The sequence below is a fragment of the Juglans microcarpa x Juglans regia genome, chromosome 4S (genome assembly GCF_004785595.1).
Source record: "Juglans microcarpa x Juglans regia isolate MS1-56 chromosome 4S, Jm3101_v1.0, whole genome shotgun sequence".
Classification (NCBI taxonomy): Eukaryota; Viridiplantae; Streptophyta; class Magnoliopsida; order Fagales; family Juglandaceae; genus Juglans; species Juglans microcarpa x Juglans regia.
This window is the reverse complement of record NC_054601.1, coordinates 5,719,170-5,741,472: the sequence shown is the minus strand read 5'-3', so window position 1 is coordinate 5,741,472 and position 22,303 is coordinate 5,719,170. Positions and strand designations below refer to the sequence as shown.

General features: G+C 36.1%; 2 protein-coding genes across 12 annotated transcripts; one reads left to right on the top strand and one right to left on the bottom strand.

Moving 5' to 3' along the window:
* Positions 1-1,370: 1,370 nt before the first annotated feature.
* Positions 1,371-8,567, top strand: LOC121262857 (mechanosensitive ion channel protein 3, chloroplastic-like). Its single transcript, XM_041165518.1, is given in 15 exon segments — positions 1,371-1,658; positions 2,702-2,845; positions 2,944-3,003; positions 3,293-3,450; positions 4,031-4,154; positions 4,247-4,344; positions 4,445-4,558; positions 4,743-4,803; positions 5,229-5,378; positions 5,548-5,658; positions 5,761-5,928; positions 6,023-6,136; positions 6,742-6,798; positions 7,338-8,174; positions 8,176-8,567. Coding segments are annotated over 14 exon segments (2,169 nt in total). The 5' UTR covers positions 1,371-1,658; positions 2,702-2,767; the 3' UTR covers positions 8,215-8,567.
* A 1,508-nt stretch (positions 8,568-10,075) lies between these two features.
* LOC121262817 (probable ubiquitin-like-specific protease 2B) lies at positions 10,076-21,852 on the bottom strand. Of its 11 annotated transcripts, none has more exons than XR_005940178.1 (17): positions 21,524-21,851; positions 20,067-20,398; positions 19,887-19,977; positions 19,735-19,784; positions 18,729-18,926; positions 18,588-18,648; positions 17,993-18,101; positions 17,418-17,474; positions 16,619-16,750; positions 16,142-16,342; positions 15,995-16,050; positions 15,827-15,920; positions 14,561-14,651; positions 13,591-13,710; positions 12,681-13,106; positions 10,405-11,387; positions 10,076-10,320 (listed from the first exon to the last, which is right to left on the bottom strand). XR_005940178.1 is itself a non-coding variant. In XM_041165434.1 (17 exons), exons 1-17 carry the CDS (start codon positions 21,672-21,674, stop codon positions 10,506-10,508), a joined length of 2,811 nt encoding a protein of 936 aa, XP_041021368.1. In that variant the 5' UTR covers positions 21,675-21,852; the 3' UTR covers positions 10,076-10,505. The 11 variants fall into 11 exon arrangements, 10 of the variants coding, with proteins under 10 accessions (XP_041021368.1, XP_041021364.1, XP_041021363.1 ...); XM_041165434.1 differs by having other exon boundaries at positions 10,076-10,833; positions 11,074-11,387; positions 21,524-21,852; XM_041165430.1 differs by having other exon boundaries at positions 10,076-11,179; positions 11,267-11,387; positions 21,524-21,852.
* Between the last annotated feature and the right edge of the window lie 451 nt (positions 21,853-22,303).

The following is a 22,303-nucleotide window of genomic DNA, read 5'->3' as shown; positions in this document are numbered from 1 at the left end:
AAAAAAAAAAAAACTCAAAACACAAATAATCGAGAAGTCAATCCAAAAGTTTAAGATGAGTACGTGTGACGTGAAAAAGTTATAAGCGTCCTCAAACATATTGGTTTAGTTAAAAAGAAATTATTTGTACTGATTTTAAATAGATAAATTTTATATAAATTATTATAAAAAAATATAAAAAAAACTATGTTTTATTAGTGAGACTCAATTTTTTACAAAAGATTTGTATGAAACTTGTTTATTTAGGATTCGTTTAAATAGTAAAATGAGATGAGATAGTTTTATATGAATTGAATAAAATATTATTAAAATATTATTTTTTTAATATTATTGTTGTTTTGTAATTTGAAAATATTTAATTCTTTATTATATTTTATGTAAAAATTTTAAAAAATTATAATAATAAAATGAGATGAAATTATTTCTAAATTCAAACAAGCTCAGAATTTAATCCAAACGGAACTTACTCTCACATAAATTAGGAAAATGGTGCTGTTTTAGAATTCAAAGACTTCTTGATTAGTATTCGCATTTGGTCCCAAGACGCGAACAGTATCACCGCGCATAGATCAATAATGGAACAGTGCTTGGTTGTGTGGAAAACTACCTCTTTATAAACCTTATTTTCTTACCTTTCCTCTTCAACATTCACTGTAAGAGTTCATGATTTTTATCACGGTAAATAAAATCAATTAATAAATATATGCTCTTCTATTAAAAAACAAAAGATTTAGAAATAAACTAACATCAAACCATAGGCGAATTGTCTAGATTCTAGTCCAACTAAATATATAAAATGAGTAATACTATACAATTTTAGGATGTGCAAACTTCACGTGCTTCTTTTGAAAAAAGTGAATTTCGATATTAAAAATTAATTTATTCATATGGATCATAAATTTAGTAATTTATCTACTTTTTTAAAATTTTTTAAAGAGAATATATAGGATTCGCACACTCTAAAATTCTAAATATCATTCATCATATAAAATTTTACAATGCTCAAATATCAAGCACAAATCTAGACATAGATATTACATAGAGAGATCCTATTGTGGATTTGATTTTTAGTAACTTACAGCGTCGTATATTTATTTTGAAAAAGAAATCGTTTAATCTAAAAAGAATATATACCAAGTGAATTTGTCAATTTGAGGTATATATTAGTCCAAAAATCCCCAACAATATGGCAATAAAATTTGAAAGCTACATATACTATATAATATGTATTGGATTAAATAAGAAAAGAAAAATGAGGATGATGTATCAATTCATCTTATCTGGTTGTTGATATCTATGACCATGAGAATGCAGACTCGCCACGAAGGACAGAACCACGTGGCAGCTCGACAAAGTGCCTGCCGGATCAGCGGAAACTATCTACAACACGCAACATGCGCACGTTAAAAAGGTTGCCAAATCCTTTCGCCACATAAAATCCACAGTAAAAATTCCTCGATCTGGGTCCGCGTAAAAGCCGTAAAACATCCAAAACCTTGCATTTCCATTTGAACACGTCGGCATCGTAGACTTCACCCGCCGCCGCATATTAGCATCTTTCCAGCCATTTCGCTCTTCTCAATGCCTCCTTCACGAGATCCGGTTTGCATTTGGGAGAGAAGTTCCCTATTGCTTTTTCGCTAATCTCGCTTTGCAAGGTAATCTATTTTCTTCTTTGTTTTTTTGGTTGTTTGAATTCTTTTTTATTGGATAATTTTTCTGTATATGTCTTACGGAAATTTTCGGTTCCGTTCTTGCTGGAAATTGATTAGTTAGTGGTCTGAAGCTAGTATGGTAAAATTCAGCTACTGTTTTATTTTTTTCCCGTCTTAAATAGATGTTCGATAGACTGAAACCAAGGGAAATTAGAAAAAAAGGCCAGTAGATGTGGTATATTATTACGCTTTTTGAGATCTAGGGTTTTGGACTTGGTTCGAAGCTCTCTCCTCACTAATGGAGGAGACAATGGAGGAGCTGAAAGTTTTTTTTCTTTAAAACATTGTTTTCACGGGGCCATTGTTTGTAACGGACTAAAACCCAAAACTTTTAAAACTTTGAAACCTATACATCTCATCATTACAACTTTTTCAAGTTTCCACGCAAAATAAAATAAACAATTCAAATTTTTTTAAATCTCAAAATAAAAATAATATTAAAAAATATATTCTAACAATATTTTATTTAATTTTTTAACTTTAATCTCAACTCATCTTATCTCATCTATAAAAACAAATGAGACCTAAGTGTCCATACTTTTTACTATTGTTTGTAAACTCTAGTTAGTTATTTCTTATGTATACTCCCTGTATACTTGGTTTTGCCTACTTTTATGAATAAAATACTTTGATTACTGATCAAAAAAAAAAAAAATCCCTCTGTCAGCACGGTTTCTGAACAATCTTTGGAAAACAAAATAAGGGGAGAAATTGACTCTTGTAATATTTAGCAGTGTTTTGTTCCCGAAAGTTGCAAATGAAATTTCCTCTTTAGTTTACTCATGTACAATTATCTGGATTTTAAAGAAAGCAAACGCTACATTTAGTAACAAATATCCGCGCCTAGATTTTGAATTGTAATAAACAGTACCTGTATTTCATTTCCATGCACTGAATTTCCAGTTCTTCCCATTGGCACGTGCCACATTTGTTTGGTAGTCTGAAATCCTTAAACGAAGTTGCTTTACAAGACTTTGGTTTCAAAGATTCGATTGAGTACGGACTGCATTGAGATCTTGTGCTCCCAGTGGCATTTGCACCACAATTCGTTGATGGCACCTGCTGGTTCTATGCGATTGTCCCGTGAATTGGGAATATACAGTAGTTATGGATGTGGTAAACAAAACCGAGTACGTGATCAATATCCCTCTAATATATTTACTAGTGCTTTATAGATTCTTTCTTTCAACTATACAATGCTGAAATTCTGTTTCTGTTTTGCTTACAGAGTGTGATGGGAGAGGTTCGATTAAACTTGGTTCGCATCAATCTCTCATCAAATAGTTTGGTAGGGTTTCAAAGAAGTCAGAAATTTATGTGCCTTTTTTGTTGCTATAGGAACATTTTTATGTTACTCGGCAGTGTTTCTCGAATGTTTGTTACAAGCTGTCGTATTCTTGGGTGCGGCTCAGTGTTTTAGATATGTGTTCTTTGTCCTGCATGTGAAGGTTTCAGCAGGTCAATGCTTTGAAGTTAGCATTCAATGCCTGCAAACATGCTTTGTGTGTGAAAGGAAGAATGAATGTTCTCATTTATCTAGTGTCTAAAGGCTATGGAAAACTCTCTTTTGATTTCAGCGACAAGATGCCTGGAGTCTCCATCTTTTGAGCTGTGTGCGTGGTCCAATATTTCCTGTATCCTCCGGATGTAATATTTTGTTGTGCCGTTCTGCTATAGTACCCGGGGGAGGAAATGAGATTCCTCTTCTGAAATCTGCAGCTGTGGTTTTGAAAAGGTACATCCCTTTTTTTTTTTTTTATCTGAAAATTCTCATTCCACAGGTAGTATAGGTCTGCATGCAAACCCCACATCACTGGAAGCCTGGAAAGGTTGTGATTGAAATATTCCCGTAGCATCTCATTCATGTTGCTATGTCTCTTCAACTGAATCAGCTTCCTATAGATATCACTCATCTTGTTGCAGCTGCATGAATTTCTTTTCTTGCTATCCTTTTCCTTTTGTAGCTTGATAAATGTTTGATGCAAAGAGCCCAGCTAGTTACAGGGCTCTCTCTCTCCCTCTCTCCCCCTAAGTGCTAAGCTTGGATCTACCACTGTCCCTGCAGTTGCATCAGTAATAGCATGAATGGAAACGGATTATGGCACTAAATTAGATTACTGTTTCATGATAAGGTTAAGTTAAATGCTTGATTACAATAAACCACGTGTTGTTTCTCAGTCTGCTTCACGCACTTATGGGAGTAAGGAGAATGTTCGTATTAAGTGCTGCTATAAATTAATTGCATTTTTTTTTATGTGGCTTCATCCTTCCTTTTCTTCCCCGTAAAAATACTTTTATTGTAATACATATTTCAGGTCATATGATGCTCTACACGGAATCTCTCCTGCACTTAAATTGATTCCTGCTGCCGGTATCATTGCCTTTGCTGCTTGGGGTCTTGGGCCACTCCTGCGTCTCAGCAGGACCATATTTCTTCATGTAATTAAAATGTTTTTCTTTTATAGTGCTAATTATTAAACAGTGGTCAGATCCCTGATGCCGATTCACTCCTTTATGACAAATTGCTGCAGAGAAATGATAGTAACTGGAAGAAAAGTACTACATACTACGTTATGACTTCTTATCTTCAGCCTTTTCTTCTTTGGACTGCAGCAATACTCATCTGCAGGTGTCTCTCTATGTTTCAAGGAACTAGAGTTCAGATGTCTTTCCAGAACATCTAAGTGTATCCCTCCTATCAGTACTAACTACAGCGTGCCTTGTTTCAGAGCATTGGATCGTGTAGTCCTACCTTCAGAAGCTAGCCATGCTGTCAAACAACGACTTCTGGATTTTGTGCGATCACTATCGACAGTGCTTGCATGTGCCTATTGTTTATCAAGGTGAGTGTAGTGCCTAATTCTCTCTGAAGATTTGCTGGTTATCAAGAATATCTACTTCGATATGATGTTGTCAACGTGTTGGATCTTATCTTTCTGAGGGTTCAGTTACTCTCTCTCTCTCTTAGGTCTGGTATCATGGTTTGTGGAATTATGGTTCTTATTTGGTGTATCTTTCCCTCTGCAGCCTGATTCAACAAGCACAACAAATCTTCATGGAGGCAAATGACTCTAGTGATGCAAGAAATGTATGTTTCTGTTCCTTTATCATGTTCTTAATATTTTTCCATCACACAACCTCCTTTATTCCTCTTATCATGTTCTTATTACTTGATGAATATGGGTTTGCTACAATGATTGTGTTAGGAAAGTGAAGAGAAAACACATACTGTGAAATGTTTGAAGTTTTCATGCATGTAGGCTGTACAAAATGAAGGCAAATTTTAAAAAAGCATGGTACACATTTTGTTAAATTGCATCTGGTGTTTACCCCTTTGACCTTTCTGAGGAAGCATTGTGGCATACCTCCCCTCCTTCTCTCTTTTCCTTGTTTTGTCTTTTTCTTTTTCTTTTTGTATAAAGGAGTCGGGAAATGAATTTAGCAGTTCTGGGGGCACTAAATTGAGGGCAAAAGAAAATCTCATTTCACAACAGTTGATTCTTTCTTTGGCAGATGGGCTTCAATTTTGCTGGGAAAGCTGTTTATACTGCAGTTTGGGTTGCTGCTGTTTCATTGTTCATGGAGTTGTTGGGTTTTTCTACCCAAAAGTGGCTAACTGCTGGTGGTCTTGGCACAGTTCTGCTCACACTCGCTGGTCGTGAGGTACATCTATATTTTCTTCTCATATTGACAGTTTTTGTGTTTGTAGTAGCATGTCTTATATCATTCTTGTATATACCTGTAACATTGCTACCTGACCATTGTTACTTTTGTTGTTAAGATAAATGTTCATTTATACCAAAGCTTGATACATATGTTTTATGGAATTCAGATATTTACTAATTTCCTTTCAAGTGTAATGATTCATGCAACACGGCCATTTGTTGTGAATGAATGGATTCAAACAAAGATCGAAGGCTATGAAGTTTCTGGTACAGTTGAGGTTTGTATTAAGTTTGGTTCCTTTGCAAAATGGCTTAAGAACTCTGCCACAGTACATAGTTTTTGCCCCATCTAATGAATGTTTTCCTGTATATTTTTCCAGCATGTGGGTTGGTGGTCACCAACAATTATAAGAGGCGATGATCGTGAAGCAGTACACATACCAAACCACCAGTTCACTGTTAATGTTGTGAGGAACCTTAGCCAGAAGTCACATTGGCGCATCAAGACCCATCTTGCCATCAGCCACTTGGATGTTAATAAGATTAATGTTAGAAGCAATTTTGGTTTCCTTGTGAACAAAGGACTTTCTGTTGATTCTATCGCCTAATATGGCATATTCATCATCTCTTTTCTTCATGCAGACTATTGTAGCTGATATGCGTAAGGTTTTGGCCAAAAATCCTCAAGTAGAGCAGCAAAGGTTACACAGAAGAGTTTTTCTAGAAGGTGTCAATCCAGAAAATCAGGCACTTATGGTGAGGCCTTTGTTTTCATTTTTTAGAATATTACAATATTGTATTCACACTTATAAGATGACTTGAAAGATATATATGATAAAAATGAAGTTATTTCATGGTTTCGACAAGTTTGCAAGAAGATATCATCTAAGTTTCTGTCCTTTTAATTTACTTGTTTAAAAAAAAAAGTTGTGACCTTCAATGTGGGCTCCCTGAGATTGCATTCTATCTTAAAAAATAATTTGTTTGCTGACTTGTGGTTGGATAGTGGTATTAGTTGTTAATAGGTGTAAGAGGGATGTGCTCTAAACTATAGCTATTAATTCGTCACACCAGGCTAGAGAACAGTTATCCAGTTACTTATGAAATATGCTCTTTTGAGCTCTCGTGAAAGTTTGGTTAGATTTTTATGTACAGAGTTCAACGCTTTATACTTCTATGTGGCATCTAATTGCTGCTCTTCTCTACAGTTTGAGTTCACCTTTATGTTGCTTCATATCAGTTGAATGTTTAGAAGATGTGCAGTCTACTATAGTCCCTTTCCTATCCTTTGGTGCGGTTAATGATGAGTATTGGTTTTATTGCAAGTGTTAACATCTGTCCTTTGGGTGATACTTTTGCAGATTTTGGTATCTTGCTTTGTGAAAACTTCACGTATGGAAGAGTACCTTAGTGTCAAGGTAAGACTATGGAATGATGGCGCATCTTGTGCAGAGTAATATATACCAGATAATGATCAGGGAAAATATACAGCTTCCTTTTTTTTTTTTTTTAATCAAAATAATGAAGATATTGATCATGTTATTATGTGCATTTATGTCCTTGGATCCTTGCTACTGTGATTGACTCTCCAAAACTTCACCAAAAGTATAGCTGCCAGATATTATTGGAAACTATTTGAGTGAACTTTGATTTTAGATGCCATATTAATTCTATAGAAGCTTCTTAGAGGACATGAGAAACCACAGCCTGTCATAAGAATTGGTTATTACTTATTAAGATAGACAAGTCTTAGAGAGGAGGGTCCCTGTTTTCTAGTATTAACTATTAAGGATTCTAGGTTTATTGCTTGGTGGCCGACAATTTGTGGTAATGGAACTTTGGTGGTGTCAAACACATTTTTCATTTCTGGATGTTAGTTTTGATTCCTTTTTAATGGTGTAGTTTGTCATCGACCTGGAATTTATCTCACTGATGATTATTTAATTGAATGAAACAGGAAGCTATACTCCTGGACCTTCTCAGAGTTATCAGCCATCATCGGGCACGGCTTGCCACACCCATCCGCACAGTTCAGAAAATATACAACGGGGCTGACTTGGAAAATATTCCATTTGCTGACACCATTTTCACTCGTTCGAGACCATATGCTAACCGTCCCCTCCTACTTATTGAACCCTCTAATAGAATCAGTGGTGATGATAAAAATAAGAGTTCAGCTCGTCCAATGCGAAATGTAGAAAAGGATACCAAGGTTGAAGCAGTATCAACACCTGACTCCAAGGCAGATAAAAATACTGGATCAGCTTCGAGTCTTGATCCAAAAGCAGATCATAAGACTCCGGCAATGTCAACCTCAGAAACAAGCTTAAACCCTAAGGCTTCAGCAATGCAAAAATCTGACACCAACATGGGGAATTCGGTGTCTGACTGTACAGCCCAAAACAACTCTGAGGTGCTGCAGCTCAAGCATAAAAACATGGAAGGTGCAGGGAAGGAGACAATGGAACTGAATTCTGAAGGTGTAACCCACCACGGATCTACAGTCGAGAAGCCATTAGCTTCTTCCCTGGAAGCAGGCAGTGAAAGAACAGAAATTTCTTCAGCCTCTTTACAAGCAAAGCAAGATGGTGGGAGGGCTGTTGCATCGCCTACAATACCAATGCCTCACTTGGAAGAGAATATCGTTCTTGGCGTAGCTTTAGAGGGGTCAAAACGTACGCTTCCAATTGAGGAAGAAGTGGCTTCATGTCCAACAATTGAAGAGTCAAAAGAGTTGACTGCTGCCAGAAATGGGAGCGAGTCTCCTCCCATTACCAACGATAAGAAAGACGGTCCAAATGCCAGCAATTCCTAGTGGCACACGAAGTGATTAGCTGCATCAGAAAGGTGGTGATTGCCGATATTGTAGTCCATGCTTCAGCTGATTGAAGTTGTACCAGTGTATGCAGCTGAGTTTTTGAAAGCTGCATTACATGATGTCCCATTATTGTAAATTAGTACTGTAGAATCAATCAAACATTCATTGCCAGCTTGAACCACCGAAGGGCCGAAGGCCGCCCGGGTGCAGCCAGAGGTGGGCCGGTAAAAGCCTATCAGTTGCTGCCTTGCGGGCATTATGGTTTGTCTTTGTTTTAGATAGACTCAAATAGGGTGAAAATCTTAGGTGTTTTAAATCATTTCATTATTATATTTTATTTGGTGGACGAGATGGATGTTCACCAAGGTTTAATGTTGTGTTAGGATAGTGCTGTGTATTGTAAATTTCTCATAGCCGGGGCTTCTATCCCTGTTCAAGGAATTACTTCCAAAGCCTCGTACGCAAATTCCAAATGGCATCTCAGATGATAAGGGAATTGGGCACGTCCTTTAGTCTTCGTATTCCGTGCATTTCGTCTCCGTTGATCTGCTGACGAGATTCAAATTTATTGGCAATTGATGTGTGACCAACATTTTCAAGTTTGGAAAATTCATGCATATCTGGAGAAGCCAATTATCTTGTTGATTAAGCAGTTGCTCATCTTCCAAGAAGCTTGGTAGGGATAATTTACATAAAAGAAATCAGGTTTGCCTAGTTTTACGCAATAAAACAGTATACTTTTTGGTTCTTTGTTTTCACGAGTTTGGTTTTGGGACCTCCGAACCCTTTACTTGTAAACGGTACTCATCGCCAAAAGCGAGAGTTCTAAAAATAAAATTGGTATATAATCCTTACTAAAAAAAAAATCCAAATTCATGCACGATGAAGCAAAATCTAATCAATTCTCCCAGCGTTAGGTACCTGTTGCGGAATGACGTGGTTGATATTATTTAAATAAATAAATTAAAATTAAAATTAAAAAAAAATAATAATAATTTCTTTAAAAAAAGAAAAAACCCCATCTCAGAATACTTCTCTAGTATTCTCACTACTTAGATCTACTCCCTTTAGACTTCATTCCAGACCTACTCACTTTGCCTTGTTCTTTCATTCTTTCAACACTTTCGTATACTCAGGTGATGAAAGCCCCAAATCATGATCAAATTGTTCTTTCATCCCAGATCTACTCATTTTGCCTTGTTCTTTCATTCTTTCAGCACTTTCGTATACCCAAGTGATGAAAGCCCCAAATCTTGATAACACTTTCTGTGGGGAAGCTGATGCAAAGAAGAAGATGAGAAGATGATGAGAGGTAGCTGAATTTAAAAGAAACGCACCGTTTTATTTTTACATATGGTTAGCCGTGTACGCAGGGGTACCCCTCCCGGGTGCAAATAGCTTTTTTGAAATCCAATTCCTTCATTGAGCAACTTTTATTTCTTAATTACTTCAAATGCGCCACAGGAATGACTGGAAATAACATAATTTAAAATAATAATAAAAAAAAAATCGTTTGCGAAGAACAACACCTAAAACTTCAAAATTATATCCTCATACGTATAAAAGCTATAAACGCGCAATCGCTTGGCTCCCTTCAGATTTATTGATCATGAGTGCTCATTGAAATTGAAAACAAGCCTACGTTCAAAACTAAGTCTGCTATCCAATTAGCACATGGTTTGGATTGTAAGTTCCCGTTCAACGAAACCCAAATGTAAGTTTCCAAAGCATTCTAATGATACCGCAATCTCTCCAGTAGCCATATACCTAGTCCTACGTGGACGTGGTTGTTTCTGGTCTTGTCTCCATTTCACCCACACACCTACCTCCCTCATCTCTCAATATCAAATATGGAAAGCTTACAAAAGATAATTATAGAAAGAAAACTTACAAATTGTCCTAGCTTGACGACATACATCATATCTGGCTTGGCATCATACTAACTTGGGTTCGAACTTGGAGTTAGGGAATTCAAACAAGCTTTAACAAAATTATCCAAAGCAAACAACAATATCATCTCATCTTTGAGAGGCGGGTAAAATTATTTTTGAGAAAACTATATCTGAGCAATTTTCTATCAATTCTTCCATATGCCAGCAACAGTCATTATAGAGCCACAACACTATTCACAATATGTCAAATTAATTCCTGGAGCAAGAGAGAAGAGAGTAAAAGAAACGGCAAATTAATCTCGAGTCATACTTACAGGGTAGGGTTTTCGTGCTGGCTTCCCAAGAGTGTAAGATTTCATTCCCTTGAAAGGGTTGTGTAAGCCGCACCAAATTTGCCAGCTAAATTGCCCCTATATTACTCTGCAACCTGATTATCACCAGTCATCAGCATGGTATCACCTGCAACGTGAGGTGGTGCAAGCCGCAGCCTTTTTGCAGCTCGTTGCCCATATGACTCTGCAACCTGATCATCACCAGTCACCAGCACATTATCACAAGCAACCGCTGTGTTATCTATAATATCAGGATCTTGATGCAATGAGATGGAAATTTCTTGATGGGTGGGCAGCTGATCACCATCTCCATAAATTTTAAGCATTTTATCAGGATCTTTGGAACCTTCAACAACAGAAACGTCCAGCAACTTGCTAGCAGCAGAAGCAAGGCTTCCTGTCAAACACTCCATATTTTCTGCTGATGGAGATCTTTGTTTGTCTGTTTCTTCTTTCTGACTAGTACCCACATTTTCTCCAACAGAGGAATTTCCAGTAATATCCATGTCCGAATCATCAATGACATCCACGTCCAGCAACTGGGTGGGCAGCTGATCACCATCTCCATAGCTATTATGCATCTTATCAGGATCTTGCGAACCTTCAACAACAGAAACGCCGAGCAACTTGGGGCTTCCTGTCAAACACTCCGTGCTTTCTGCTGATGGAGATGTTTGTTCATCTGTTTCGTCCTTATGACTCGTACCCACATTTCCTCCGACTGGGAAAGTTCCAATGATATCCACGTCCGAATCATCTGCGGCGAAATTTGATGTTTCTGAGGATGAGTCAAGATTGCCGTGCTCTTCTTGCACAGAGATCCCTAAATTATAAGAAGCTTCACCTCTACAAGCTCTAGGTGAATATGGATTGCTACGTGCTGGAGGTGTGATGCCAGCCATTTGCCGTAAACCAGCTTCATCAGAAGGCAAAAACACGAAAGGGTCACTGTTTTCTACACCATCCTATCATGAGACAGAAAGACAAAAGGCATAAGAAGTGCAGCTATTGCAGTTGGTTTCATTAGAATTTAGAATCCATTGCTTCTTACAATATGGAGTTACATCTTGGGTGGAGGTCAGGGAGACAAAAGTGAGTTGGCGTTATTTAACTAACTCAAATTGCGACCACTAAGCTGCATATTAAATAATAATTACAAATGAAAAGTTTTCCTCCCAAACTTTTTTGATAAGTTCCTCCCAAACAGTACTCCCAGTTGATGAATTTTCTTATAGGTACTATAAAAAAAATTTCGATAACTAGTTTCCAGTTGATGACTGAAAAGCTACTTGCACCCTTTTTAGTTTCTGACCCTTCCTCTATTCCAGGACAATCCATGAAAATATGTTCATTTTTTATTGGCACCAGGTGTCCAGAACAAATTCCCGACTAATTCCAGCGGTGCCCAGGCCCTTGGCTAAGAGTTTATCCCAAGTACACATCAGGTAACTCAAGGGTGAATCTTTTAGCCTGATGGCCCCTAGAAATTGTTTGCACCCAAACTTCGAACCTTAGACTTGGAGGAAGCATATCACCAAGACCAAGGCTCTTACCACTTGAGCCAACCCCTAAAGGTTAAATGTTCAATTATTCACTTTACAAAATGTGAAAGCATAATTATAGGACCTTTCTTTTGTACCTTTTTTTTATAAGAGTAAATTTTTATTGATAACAAAGGAATAGCCCAAGTACACCACCGGCTTTTCTTTTGTACCTATTTTGAAGTACAATGGAAAAGACACCAAATATAAGATGAATGTATTTTTATTTCCACATGAAAGTAATAAATGATATCCCTTCAAAAAGTTGTTTCTATTAAGGTCTTGTTTGTTTTCGCAGATGAGATGAGATGAGATGGGATGGGATAAGTTGAGATTAAAGTTAAAAGTTGAATAAAATATTGTTAGAATATATTTTTTTAATATTATTTTTGTTTTGGGCTTTGAAAAAGTTAAATTGCTTATTTTATTTTGTGTGAGAATTTGAGAAAGTTGTAATGATTAGATGAGATGAGTTGAGAGGAGTTGTTAAAACAAACGAGGCCCTAATCAAACAAACAAGGTGAGACGTGTATTTATTAGCTTCATTACATGGGTCCATGACTGGCACAAAGAGAGAGAAATGATTCCCAAAGCATTGCCCAAATCAGTGTTCATGTTTTCAGCAGACACGGCAGTTTCCAAACTCAACACACTAGACATGCACATACACAAGCATGACAAAGCAACATACAGAGAGAGAAATGATTCCCAAAGTACCTCTGATGTTGATATAGAACCATTGAGATGATAATAAGATGATGGATGGTCACAAGATGGATATTGTCCAAGTAACAATCCTGCAGTGGCCCCTGACTCAAGAAACTCTGTAAGTACCAAGCCTGAGTTGTTAGCACACTGGGAACTCATTGAAGATGCTGATAATAGAGTCATTTCGATACCAGGTCCAGCTTGGCAACTTGATTTATTGCCATGGTAAACAATTGAAGGATTGCATCTCTTGGAAAGAAACTCCACACAAGTTTCATTCTTATTTTTCACTGGAATTTCAGAGGGCTCATCTTCATCACTGCAAGCAGCTGAAGAGACTTCTGGAGAACGACTTTTAAGGATATCATAGATTAACCTCTGTATGATAGTACGCTTGAGGGAAGCCTCAGCAGGAGAAAACCAATTTGCATTAAGCTGAGAAAATAAATAAGTTTGCAATGTTAGCATCTAAAGAATAAAAAACTGAAAGAGCATAATCGCTGGGTTTGAGTATAAAATCTCAAATTAAAGATGTTCAGGAATGTGGGTTCATGGTGCTTCGGTTACAAAGAACAGAACAGTCAATTGTCCAAACTTCTCCTTTTCTTCCAACAATATTAAAAAAAAAAAGCTTAGCCTCTTTTCATTTTTAGTGTGAAGTAGGTATTTCCTTTGTATACGTCCTGTGTACTTAGGCTTTGCCTATTCATGGCAATAAAATTTCTTATTAACTATAAAATATATATATATATTAAAAAAAAGCTGTGCATTGGGAGTTAGGATCGAAGAACACCTTTATATGTTTGAGGTTGTCATTAATAATGCCAATGAAAAACTTGGGAGCACTTGATTGTTTAGAATGGACTGAAACAAGGGAAGAAAGTTAAGAAGTTCACGAGACTATGTTAAGCAGACTTACAAACTTGGAGGATTTGATTATTTTGAATGGACTGAAATTAACAGGAACTTCAGTCAAAAAGAGCTCCAGATAGTGGAGCAGAAACAGACCGCAGTCAAATGAATTCTCCTGCTGCGGCAGCTGACACGCAATGGAATGGAATGGAAAAATGTCAGAAGAACAAGACTTTACACACCCGCCGCAGGGAGGAAGACAGAAAGAGATAATAATGAATAATAGAAAATGCTAGCAAGAACAAGTTAAAACAAACTATATGGGAGGAAAGTAAAATAACAAAACATATCAAGTATATAACAATGCATCTGCTTCATTTTGTTTCAGCTTGTAACCATCACCCAAATAGAGAGAGTTCTCTTATGTAACCAAACAGATAGTCATCTTCAGTAACTAAACAAATAGAGTAGAACTGCAGATGAGGATGGATATTCTAATAAAAAATAATAATAGAAACTAAAAAACTTTTTCAATCTAACAAGCTTCAAGAAAATAAACCTCCCAACTCTTGCAATATCTCGTTCAGGAAAAGAAGTGCACTTAAAGCAAAAATATATACTTCTATGAGAAATGCCGTTTCTTCATACTAGATTTTGTCATCCCTAGTCACAAATGCCAATCTGACACATTTTAAGTGGCTTTTCATCTAATTGGATGGCATACGAAATCACCTAAAATGTGTGACATGGTACGTGTGACTGAGGATGACAAAATCTAGGATGAAGTGTAGCATTGCTCTCTATTTATTTTACAAGTACTCAACAGAAATATTTATCATCTTCATATGAGCATCAGCATTAGACAGCCGAGGAGATCTAGATTTCTTGTCTATTCGGTTTTATAGTCTGACCAAGGAAAAAAATCTAAGTTTTTGGAATTTGATCCGCTTGATGTATAACCCGAATACTTTTAAAACTCAACAAATCTGACTGCTATGAAATTATGGAGAAAAAATGATTGCTTGTAAAGGCAATACCTCAAGTGAGACAAACCGCAAGTTGAGGAATTTGGATGAGATATCTTCCTGTGTTTCTTTTTCCCTTTCATTCCACTCCTCCCACAAATAACTGTCATTTCAAGGTTACAATAAGTGTGCCAACAATTTGCAAGATGTCACTTCCAAAAAGGTACAACAAAACAAGTTTAAAATGACACAAGATAAACATGTATAAATTAGAAATATTAGAGTCATACGTCCAGCAAGGGAACAAAAGAGTGAGAAAAAAAGAGATAAAATAATTGATGAAAATCACAAGTTAAGCAATGTAGTTGTTACATTAAAAAACCCAAGTAAATTAAATGCCAACAAAAGTACTCCAATCATCTGGAATAAATCCAACTCAGCTTGCTGTCTCCATCCCAAATATGACTCTGAATCTCTGGGTGTTTTTCTCATAATAAATCAAATTCAGTCTGCTCATTGGTCATCCAATAAAAATTTTCTAAGCAACAAAAGAAAAACACCAAACTTAGGAGGCAGTGGAGGAACACAGGTGGAAATTAGCAGGTCTTGATATGAGAAACAGAATACTTCTCACAAGCTCCTCTCTACTCTACACCACTATTATAAAGAAGAAGTTGAATTTACAAGTTACGACCATAAATGGATGTAATTTGCCAATGCAAAGATTTATTTGATTAACAAAGAAACAAAATTCCTTAAATGATTTTCTGATCACAAAATTGGTCCCAGTCAAGTGAGGCAAGCAATGTTTTTCACCAATAAATTACCCATATCCCACTACCAATCAGTCCCACAGTTTGTTGTTAAAAACATTAGTGATTGAGCGGAAGGTTCGACACAACTTGCATCCAATCCATTTACTCTAAAAGAAACCCTTTATTTGCTAAATGTGTGCTCTTCTTTTACGACAACTCAAATACATGAACACTTGTTGGTTTCAAAGAGTGATGTCACATGCAAGACAATTGCACTTTTGACCATCTGATGGATAACATGAAAATATATTACATAAAAGTAAGATTTGCAGAAAACATTGAAGCAACTATACTCTCTCTGTCTCTCTCTCTCTCTCTGACCCACTGGGGGAAGAGGCGTGGAGCCAAATTCTGCTAATCTCATAGGAGCCTTATCCATCTCTGCATGCAAAGTGATAAATCTAGAGCGATGTGGAAAGACATGAAAAGAGCTAATGTTTCCAAACAATGTCGCATATACTCCAAAATAACACACCAATCTGTCAGAAAAAAACATGTATGCTTAAAAAAGTTCAAGGGATACCTTTGAACAAGATTTTTTATACCCGTATGACTTCCTTTGATAGAATCCATATGCAATATACACGGTACTTTAGGTGACTTTTCCAAGTTATCATCTGAAAGATGACGACAATAAATGGTAAGAAGATTAATAAAAAGAGGCAACCCAAACCCATTCCAAAAAACGTACCCTTTAATCTAGCCACTTCACCAGGATGACATATGACTATTAAGCTCCAATGTAGGCTGGCATCAGAATGCAGATATAGATCATATCAGTGCTCAAATTTCATAGAATCCTACTGTGATAAACAAAATAATTGTTCAGATTCCTTACTTAAAGTTTATAGGAATGAAGATGTAATCTTTCTCGAAAATATTAACTTTCCTCGTCCATTTACGAACACGTAGAAAAGCAGCCCTGCCATCAGATGCACTGGTTGGATCTTTGTCCATGTCAGCCAACTTCCGGAAGAAAAAACTATTAAAAAAGTGGAAACGGTGCTTATCCTCAGGTTGAATCTGATTCTTCAAATACCTGCCAACCAATTAAAATCTTAAATAGTCAATGGCCTTTCAACAGATTCAAACGTTCCAAAACATGATGAGCAAAGATCCATAAGTAACTTAGCAATGCTAGCCAATGAAGTTTAATCATAACTGCCAACTGCATCGGCCTTGAAGAGAATAAACAATTGACAAACGGGGAAAAGTAAAAGATGCGCCCAATTATAAAGTAAGTTTCACTAGATCCAAAGAAGAAAATGGTAGGTCAATAGTCAAAATTAAACGATAGTGTATGAATCTGACTTACTTGATGTAAAAGTCAATGATTGTATCATTTATAAATGTCTCTGGCTGTAATAGATCAACATCTCTCTTACTGATGGAAACAGCATCAGAGTCCCCTTTTGGATATACAACCTCTTCAAAAGACTCATCAAAACTGCATATAGAAGTGTCAGTTATTCAGTACTAAACCACAACAACTACCCAGTGAGTCAACATGGAATACTTAAACAAAAAACACCATTTCTCCACAAATAGTGGAGGAATGAAAGTTATTGTACAGATGCATACAAATTGACGCCATTATCTGACATAAAGGAAATTCTAGAACTTCTACTAAGCGTAACTCGATACCGTACAAGCCTTTTCTCTCTGCTATACCTTTTACAGGAGATGTATAATAGATCCATCTGACAGTTATAAGGGATTCCCCTTGTGTTCAGTATCTGTATTTTCTCATTTATTGACAATTTAAGCAATCAGAAAGCGATATATGTGTGTTTCCTGCACAGTTTGACAGTTATAGAAGATACAAAAATGCATGCTTCTAAATAAACCAGAGAAAAAAAAATCCCTCTCTATTTCAAATCAATAAAATATCAGGCACGATATTCCAAAAAATGCAATAAGCTCAGCATATTCCACGATTCAAAAGGGCAAAAGCAAATGTGAAGGATATAAAGAGAAAATAGGAACTCCTAAAAGACGGATGAAAGCTGACAAAATTGCAGGACAATCAAAGAACATTGTAATACAACCAGCCAAATGCATCAAAGTTTACAAATTCACAGTTCCATTTAAATGAGTAGAAACCTTTCACTCACTTGGGAAAATAGTGACTCTGTCCACGTAAATCATCACCAGCTATTCCCAGATCCGTACTACACGAAGAAAAAGTTGTATCCCAAAATATTAGAGCAAGTGACCTAATAATGAGATTTAAATATCGCACTATTGCAACAGAAGAAACTGCAGCAAGTTAATAAAAAGTCATCCTTTAAAAATATCTCCAGGTAATTCATTGTCACAAAACAATGACGAAGTCAGAATTTCCAGAACACTAGCAAGGCATCATGTCATTAGCATGAATCATCTAATGACTATACTGGAAACCCAAAAGAATAGGAGAAGGATATCGTTCTTGATTAAAAAACTCATCAGAAATGTCATTGCAGGATGCAAGACACTCGATGCTAAAAAAAGGATAGCAACCCTCAACTTTTTTTGTTCTTTTTTAAATGATAAGTTAGCAAAGTCCAATATAGCATGACAGCTCTATCAAGCCTACATCTTATATGACTAATTGATTTTCACTCAAAACAAGAAACATTATTTAACTACGAAAAATATAAGCAAAAATAATATATATTAATTAATTAAGGAAAACTTAAAAACTTACTCAACCATGACATCCCACACAGCCGAGTATTTCATATTCAAAGAGGTGATCACTTGCTGTTTGTGGGACCAATTAGGGTCAACAACTGCCATCTTCAACTCCTCAATGCCTAGAAATTGAGGTATATGGAGATTATCAGCAAAACATAAAAATACTATCAGCTTAACACTCTTTAAGTCCTAACAAACATGAAGGCATAAAGCTATACCACTAAAGTTAAGAAAAAGAAAAGTAAACCCCATCCTATTCTAGACATTGGAGTTCAAACAGTTTTAAAAACCAAAATGAAGCAAAGATTATGCCTCATAATAAGGTATTGTTAGCAAAATATGTATGTGCATATTTATATACATATAAATCTGAATAACAATTCAAGCCTCATTGATATCAAATACCCATAGGGCCAAAAGTAATCACTTACAACCATACTATTACATATTCATTTTTTTCAGTGAAGCGTAACCAACCATGACAGGGCTATTTGGCATTAGTTTCTTTAAACTAGCAAAGCATTTGAAGTGCTAATCAAACTAAATGAATCCAAATATGAACAAGAATGAGCATCAATTTATGTAATTTATTTAAGTACACTGACCTGAAATGCGCTGATCTGCATCCTCTACTATTCTGCGTATCTCTATAAAGACAGTTTCAACCTGAATGAAGACAACATGAGAAAGCATACATAAATGAATATTAATTAGCAAAGATGCCTGCTAGGAATGTCAAAACTTACTCTTTCCATCCACTGGCACCGAATATCAATAAGATCATCGATTCCCCATTCAAAATCAAAGATATCTTCACTTCCATGTGGATTTGAACCACTGATTTTGATGCAATTGTGTGAAAAAGTTAACAGGGCGGCCGTACAATAGATATCTCGATATATAACATAATCAAGACAAAGCACGACCTCCATATTTATGTCATCCTGTGAATTGCATAAGAGGATAAGTCACAGTTCAAACGGACTTCTCAGAACTAGAATAGAGATAATAGAGCAAAACATACCACAAGTTAGCAAAAAAATTGTGCCAAGAATTGTCTAGTAAGTTATATAGGTACCGATAGAGAAGGTAATGATACTATTTGCAAACCTTCTATAAAATATATATACATACACAATAAACCAACATTAAGATCACCAATTCACTCTGAGATGCATCTATTTCATTTCCAAATTGAATCCAAGCATTATACCGTGAGCCAACATGAACCCAAACTAGCTGCCAAGTATAAACCATGCATATGAGGCCCCCACTGAACCAAGTAACCAACGAATCCAGTGATTATAAAGCGATTAGCATTAGTTGGTTGGCAGCATGGAATTAATAGTGGGAACTTTTATTCTCTCAATAAGTCATTAAAAGTCATACAAAAATATTGCAAATTTCCCAAAAGTGCAAAGGGGTTTCGAAAGCATTACATTATCTATGAAAAGTGGGCAGGGATGATATTGCAAGACTATTTGACATAGCCAAGCAACAATAATGCCCCTATACATGTTCAGAGTTTACACAGAGAACACTTTATGACGAAGAAATACTGAACGGTTAGTCCTTCAGATCTAAACAGAATCCCATTTAAACCTCGTGGCAGGTAAGATAAACTCTGCTCAATCTCTACGTCAGCATTCACAATACTTTTCAATCTATCAACAGAAAAGATAATTTTTTTTGATAAGTAATAAAGATTTTATTCATACGAATGAAATAGGCATCAACAGAAAAGATAATTACCATTTCCACATTGCCAAAGCAATGATCCGATGCGTAGCCGTTTAATGAAACTGAAATTATACAACGAATCCTACTTAGAAATAGGAGGTGATCCACATAAATGCAAAACACACAATGGATTATTAAGTACTGAGAATCCTCTGCGAAAATACCGCCATCATCAGCCATTTCAGAAGTAGGACTTGATGCAGTATTCCCATTCATGCTCTCATCAGCCTCTGAGACCACATCAACCGGCTCATTCTGTAAAAGTCTAAAAAATGTAAACATCACTTTTAATACTCATTTTTTGCATTCATGATTAATTATTACAGATATAAGTTCCAAATTACACTGGATGGAGACTTCAAAAGGTCGTAATTTATCTGGCCTTTCCCTGGGGGGGAAGCTTCAAGGCTTGAATCTATTCTCTCCAGATCAGAATCTAAATTTCTGAATTTTTTAGTATCTAATATAGAAAAAGGTTGTTCATGACTAACAGAACTGGAATGCAGGGCAGTATCCAACACACACAACTCTTCCTTTTGGGTAAAGTTCTCTTCCTCTGCACCCAAAAGGCAACATGAATCAGCAATGTCACAAGTAAGGCCACAGTCAGTCGCATCAACATCTACACAGGGTACACAATCAACTTCCTTTCTTCCAACATTGGCTCCCTGCACAGCTACAAACAATGATATGCAGAAAGTATATCATGTTCAATCAACTTAGTTTGCAGCAAGCTTATATTAAAAAAAGAAAAGAAAAAGAAGTTCAACAAATCCTAAACAGATGTGTAATATGTAATAGTTAGTGCATGAGACTGAAAGTTTGTAAACTTAAACAAACTAATTAAATAATTGACGGTCTGAACTAAATCAAAATAAACTGCCACCAAAGAGTTTAAATGGCTATAATACAATAGTCCAGCCTGCTGTCAACTTAACAGTAAAACCTTCACATTATAAATTTTATCGTTCGATGTAAAGTGAATCCACCCCCCCCCCCCCCCCCCCCCCCCCCCAAAAGACCAAAAATATGAAGGAACAAGTGCACACACCACCAATACAAAATGAAGCCTCCTAAGGCCTCTTGTTGACTTCCCTGTTATGCACTGTAGTGCATGTAACAATAGAAATGTATAGAACACTATAGACCTCTGCTTGAAATTCAACTCAGTATGTGTTGAGCCCAGCCCAGTCAATCAGAATCCATCATGCGAATCCTTTTACCCAGCTAATGGAAGAACTCGACAAATTTGGAGAATATTTTCAGAAATTATGAAAGAAAAATCAAAATCAATAGCATGGATCGAGCCTATGGAAACTATCAACTCACATTTTGCCCATAAATCACACTTCCTATATCTCCTAAAGAAAATGAGGAAGTGTCGCAGCCAAAACAAAGAATATCGCTAAACCACACGTGGCCAATTAGTTAAAATCGATAATCACCATCAATGGAAACATGTTTAATTTGTATTTTGATGAGAAAATCATATCGAAACAGATTCCTAGATGAGAGATTAAAGAATCCATTTTTTTATCGGTTAAAACCAAAGTAATATGAGAGATTCAAGACATTCACTATTGAAGAGATCCAAACAACTAAATAACTAATAAATACACCCTTGCACTGTTTCACCCGCTATAGCATTCATGCTCTACTGATATGGCGCAAATTCATCGCCAACATATATAGCAAAAATAAAAATTACAGAACGATCACAAAAAGCCGTTTTGCGGGTACTTCGACGTTAAGTTCCCAGGAAACTGCTGGGAAAAAGAAAAGCAAACTGAGGGAACTTTACCACACTCGAGAAACTCGTACTTCAACATGGCATGATTGTCGAGATTAGGGTTTTTGAATTTTCCAAGGTATTTTCCTGATGCCAATTCAGGGAGCTCATCCTCTTCCTTGAAATCGAAGACGTCGAAAGCTCTACGCGGAGAGCTCTTCATCACCAACTCGACCAAATCGGACTCGGAACTCGAGCGAGAGCGACTCGGTTTGCGGGTATTTGGGGTTTGCGAAACTCGGGCAAGACTGGGAGACGAGAGGAGAGAGAGAGAGAGACCGAAGACGGAGGAAATTTTAAGCGCGGTGAACGCGTTCGCCCTTATTTGCACGTGAGCGAACGTCAGGGTGTTCGAAGGTACAAAATTACGGATAGGAGTGCTGCAGCAAAAAAGTACGTAAAATAATTTTATAAATTCACGTGTTTTTATATTATTTGTCAAATTTATTTTATAATAAAAATAATTTTATAATCTTATAAATCACATTAAATTAATTTAATTTATAAAATTAACTTTATATTATTATTTTATAGTTAAAGTATTTCTCAATTAGAAATCAGTAGAGCATATTAATTTGCATATAAAAAATTGGAAACAAATAGCCAAAATCTTCTCAAATTAGTACAATATATCCTCTTTATAGAAAATTCTAAAACCCTATTTAATATGATTTTCATGCATTTGATTTGTACACTTGTAATATTGAGCCAGTTATAATATAATTAAAAATGCTTTTTTGAGACTTCGTTTGGATTCGAAACTAGCTCAACTCATCGTCACAATTTTTTCAA

Bases quoted from the DNA above. Each gene is read 5' to 3' on its own strand.
- LOC121262817 (XM_041165429.1), bottom strand. From the start codon at position 21,674: ATGAAGAGCTCTCCGCGTAGAGCTTTCGACGTCTTCGATTTCAAGGAA. The intron at 19,785-19,886 runs GTATTTTCGCAG...GTATAATTTCAG, and splicing joins TGAAATGGCTGATGATGGCG to TTTCATTAAACGGCTACGCA. The intron at 18,927-19,734 runs GTAATTATCTTT...TGCAATTCACAG, and splicing joins GCTTTGGCAATGTGGAAATG to GATGACATAAATATGGAGGT.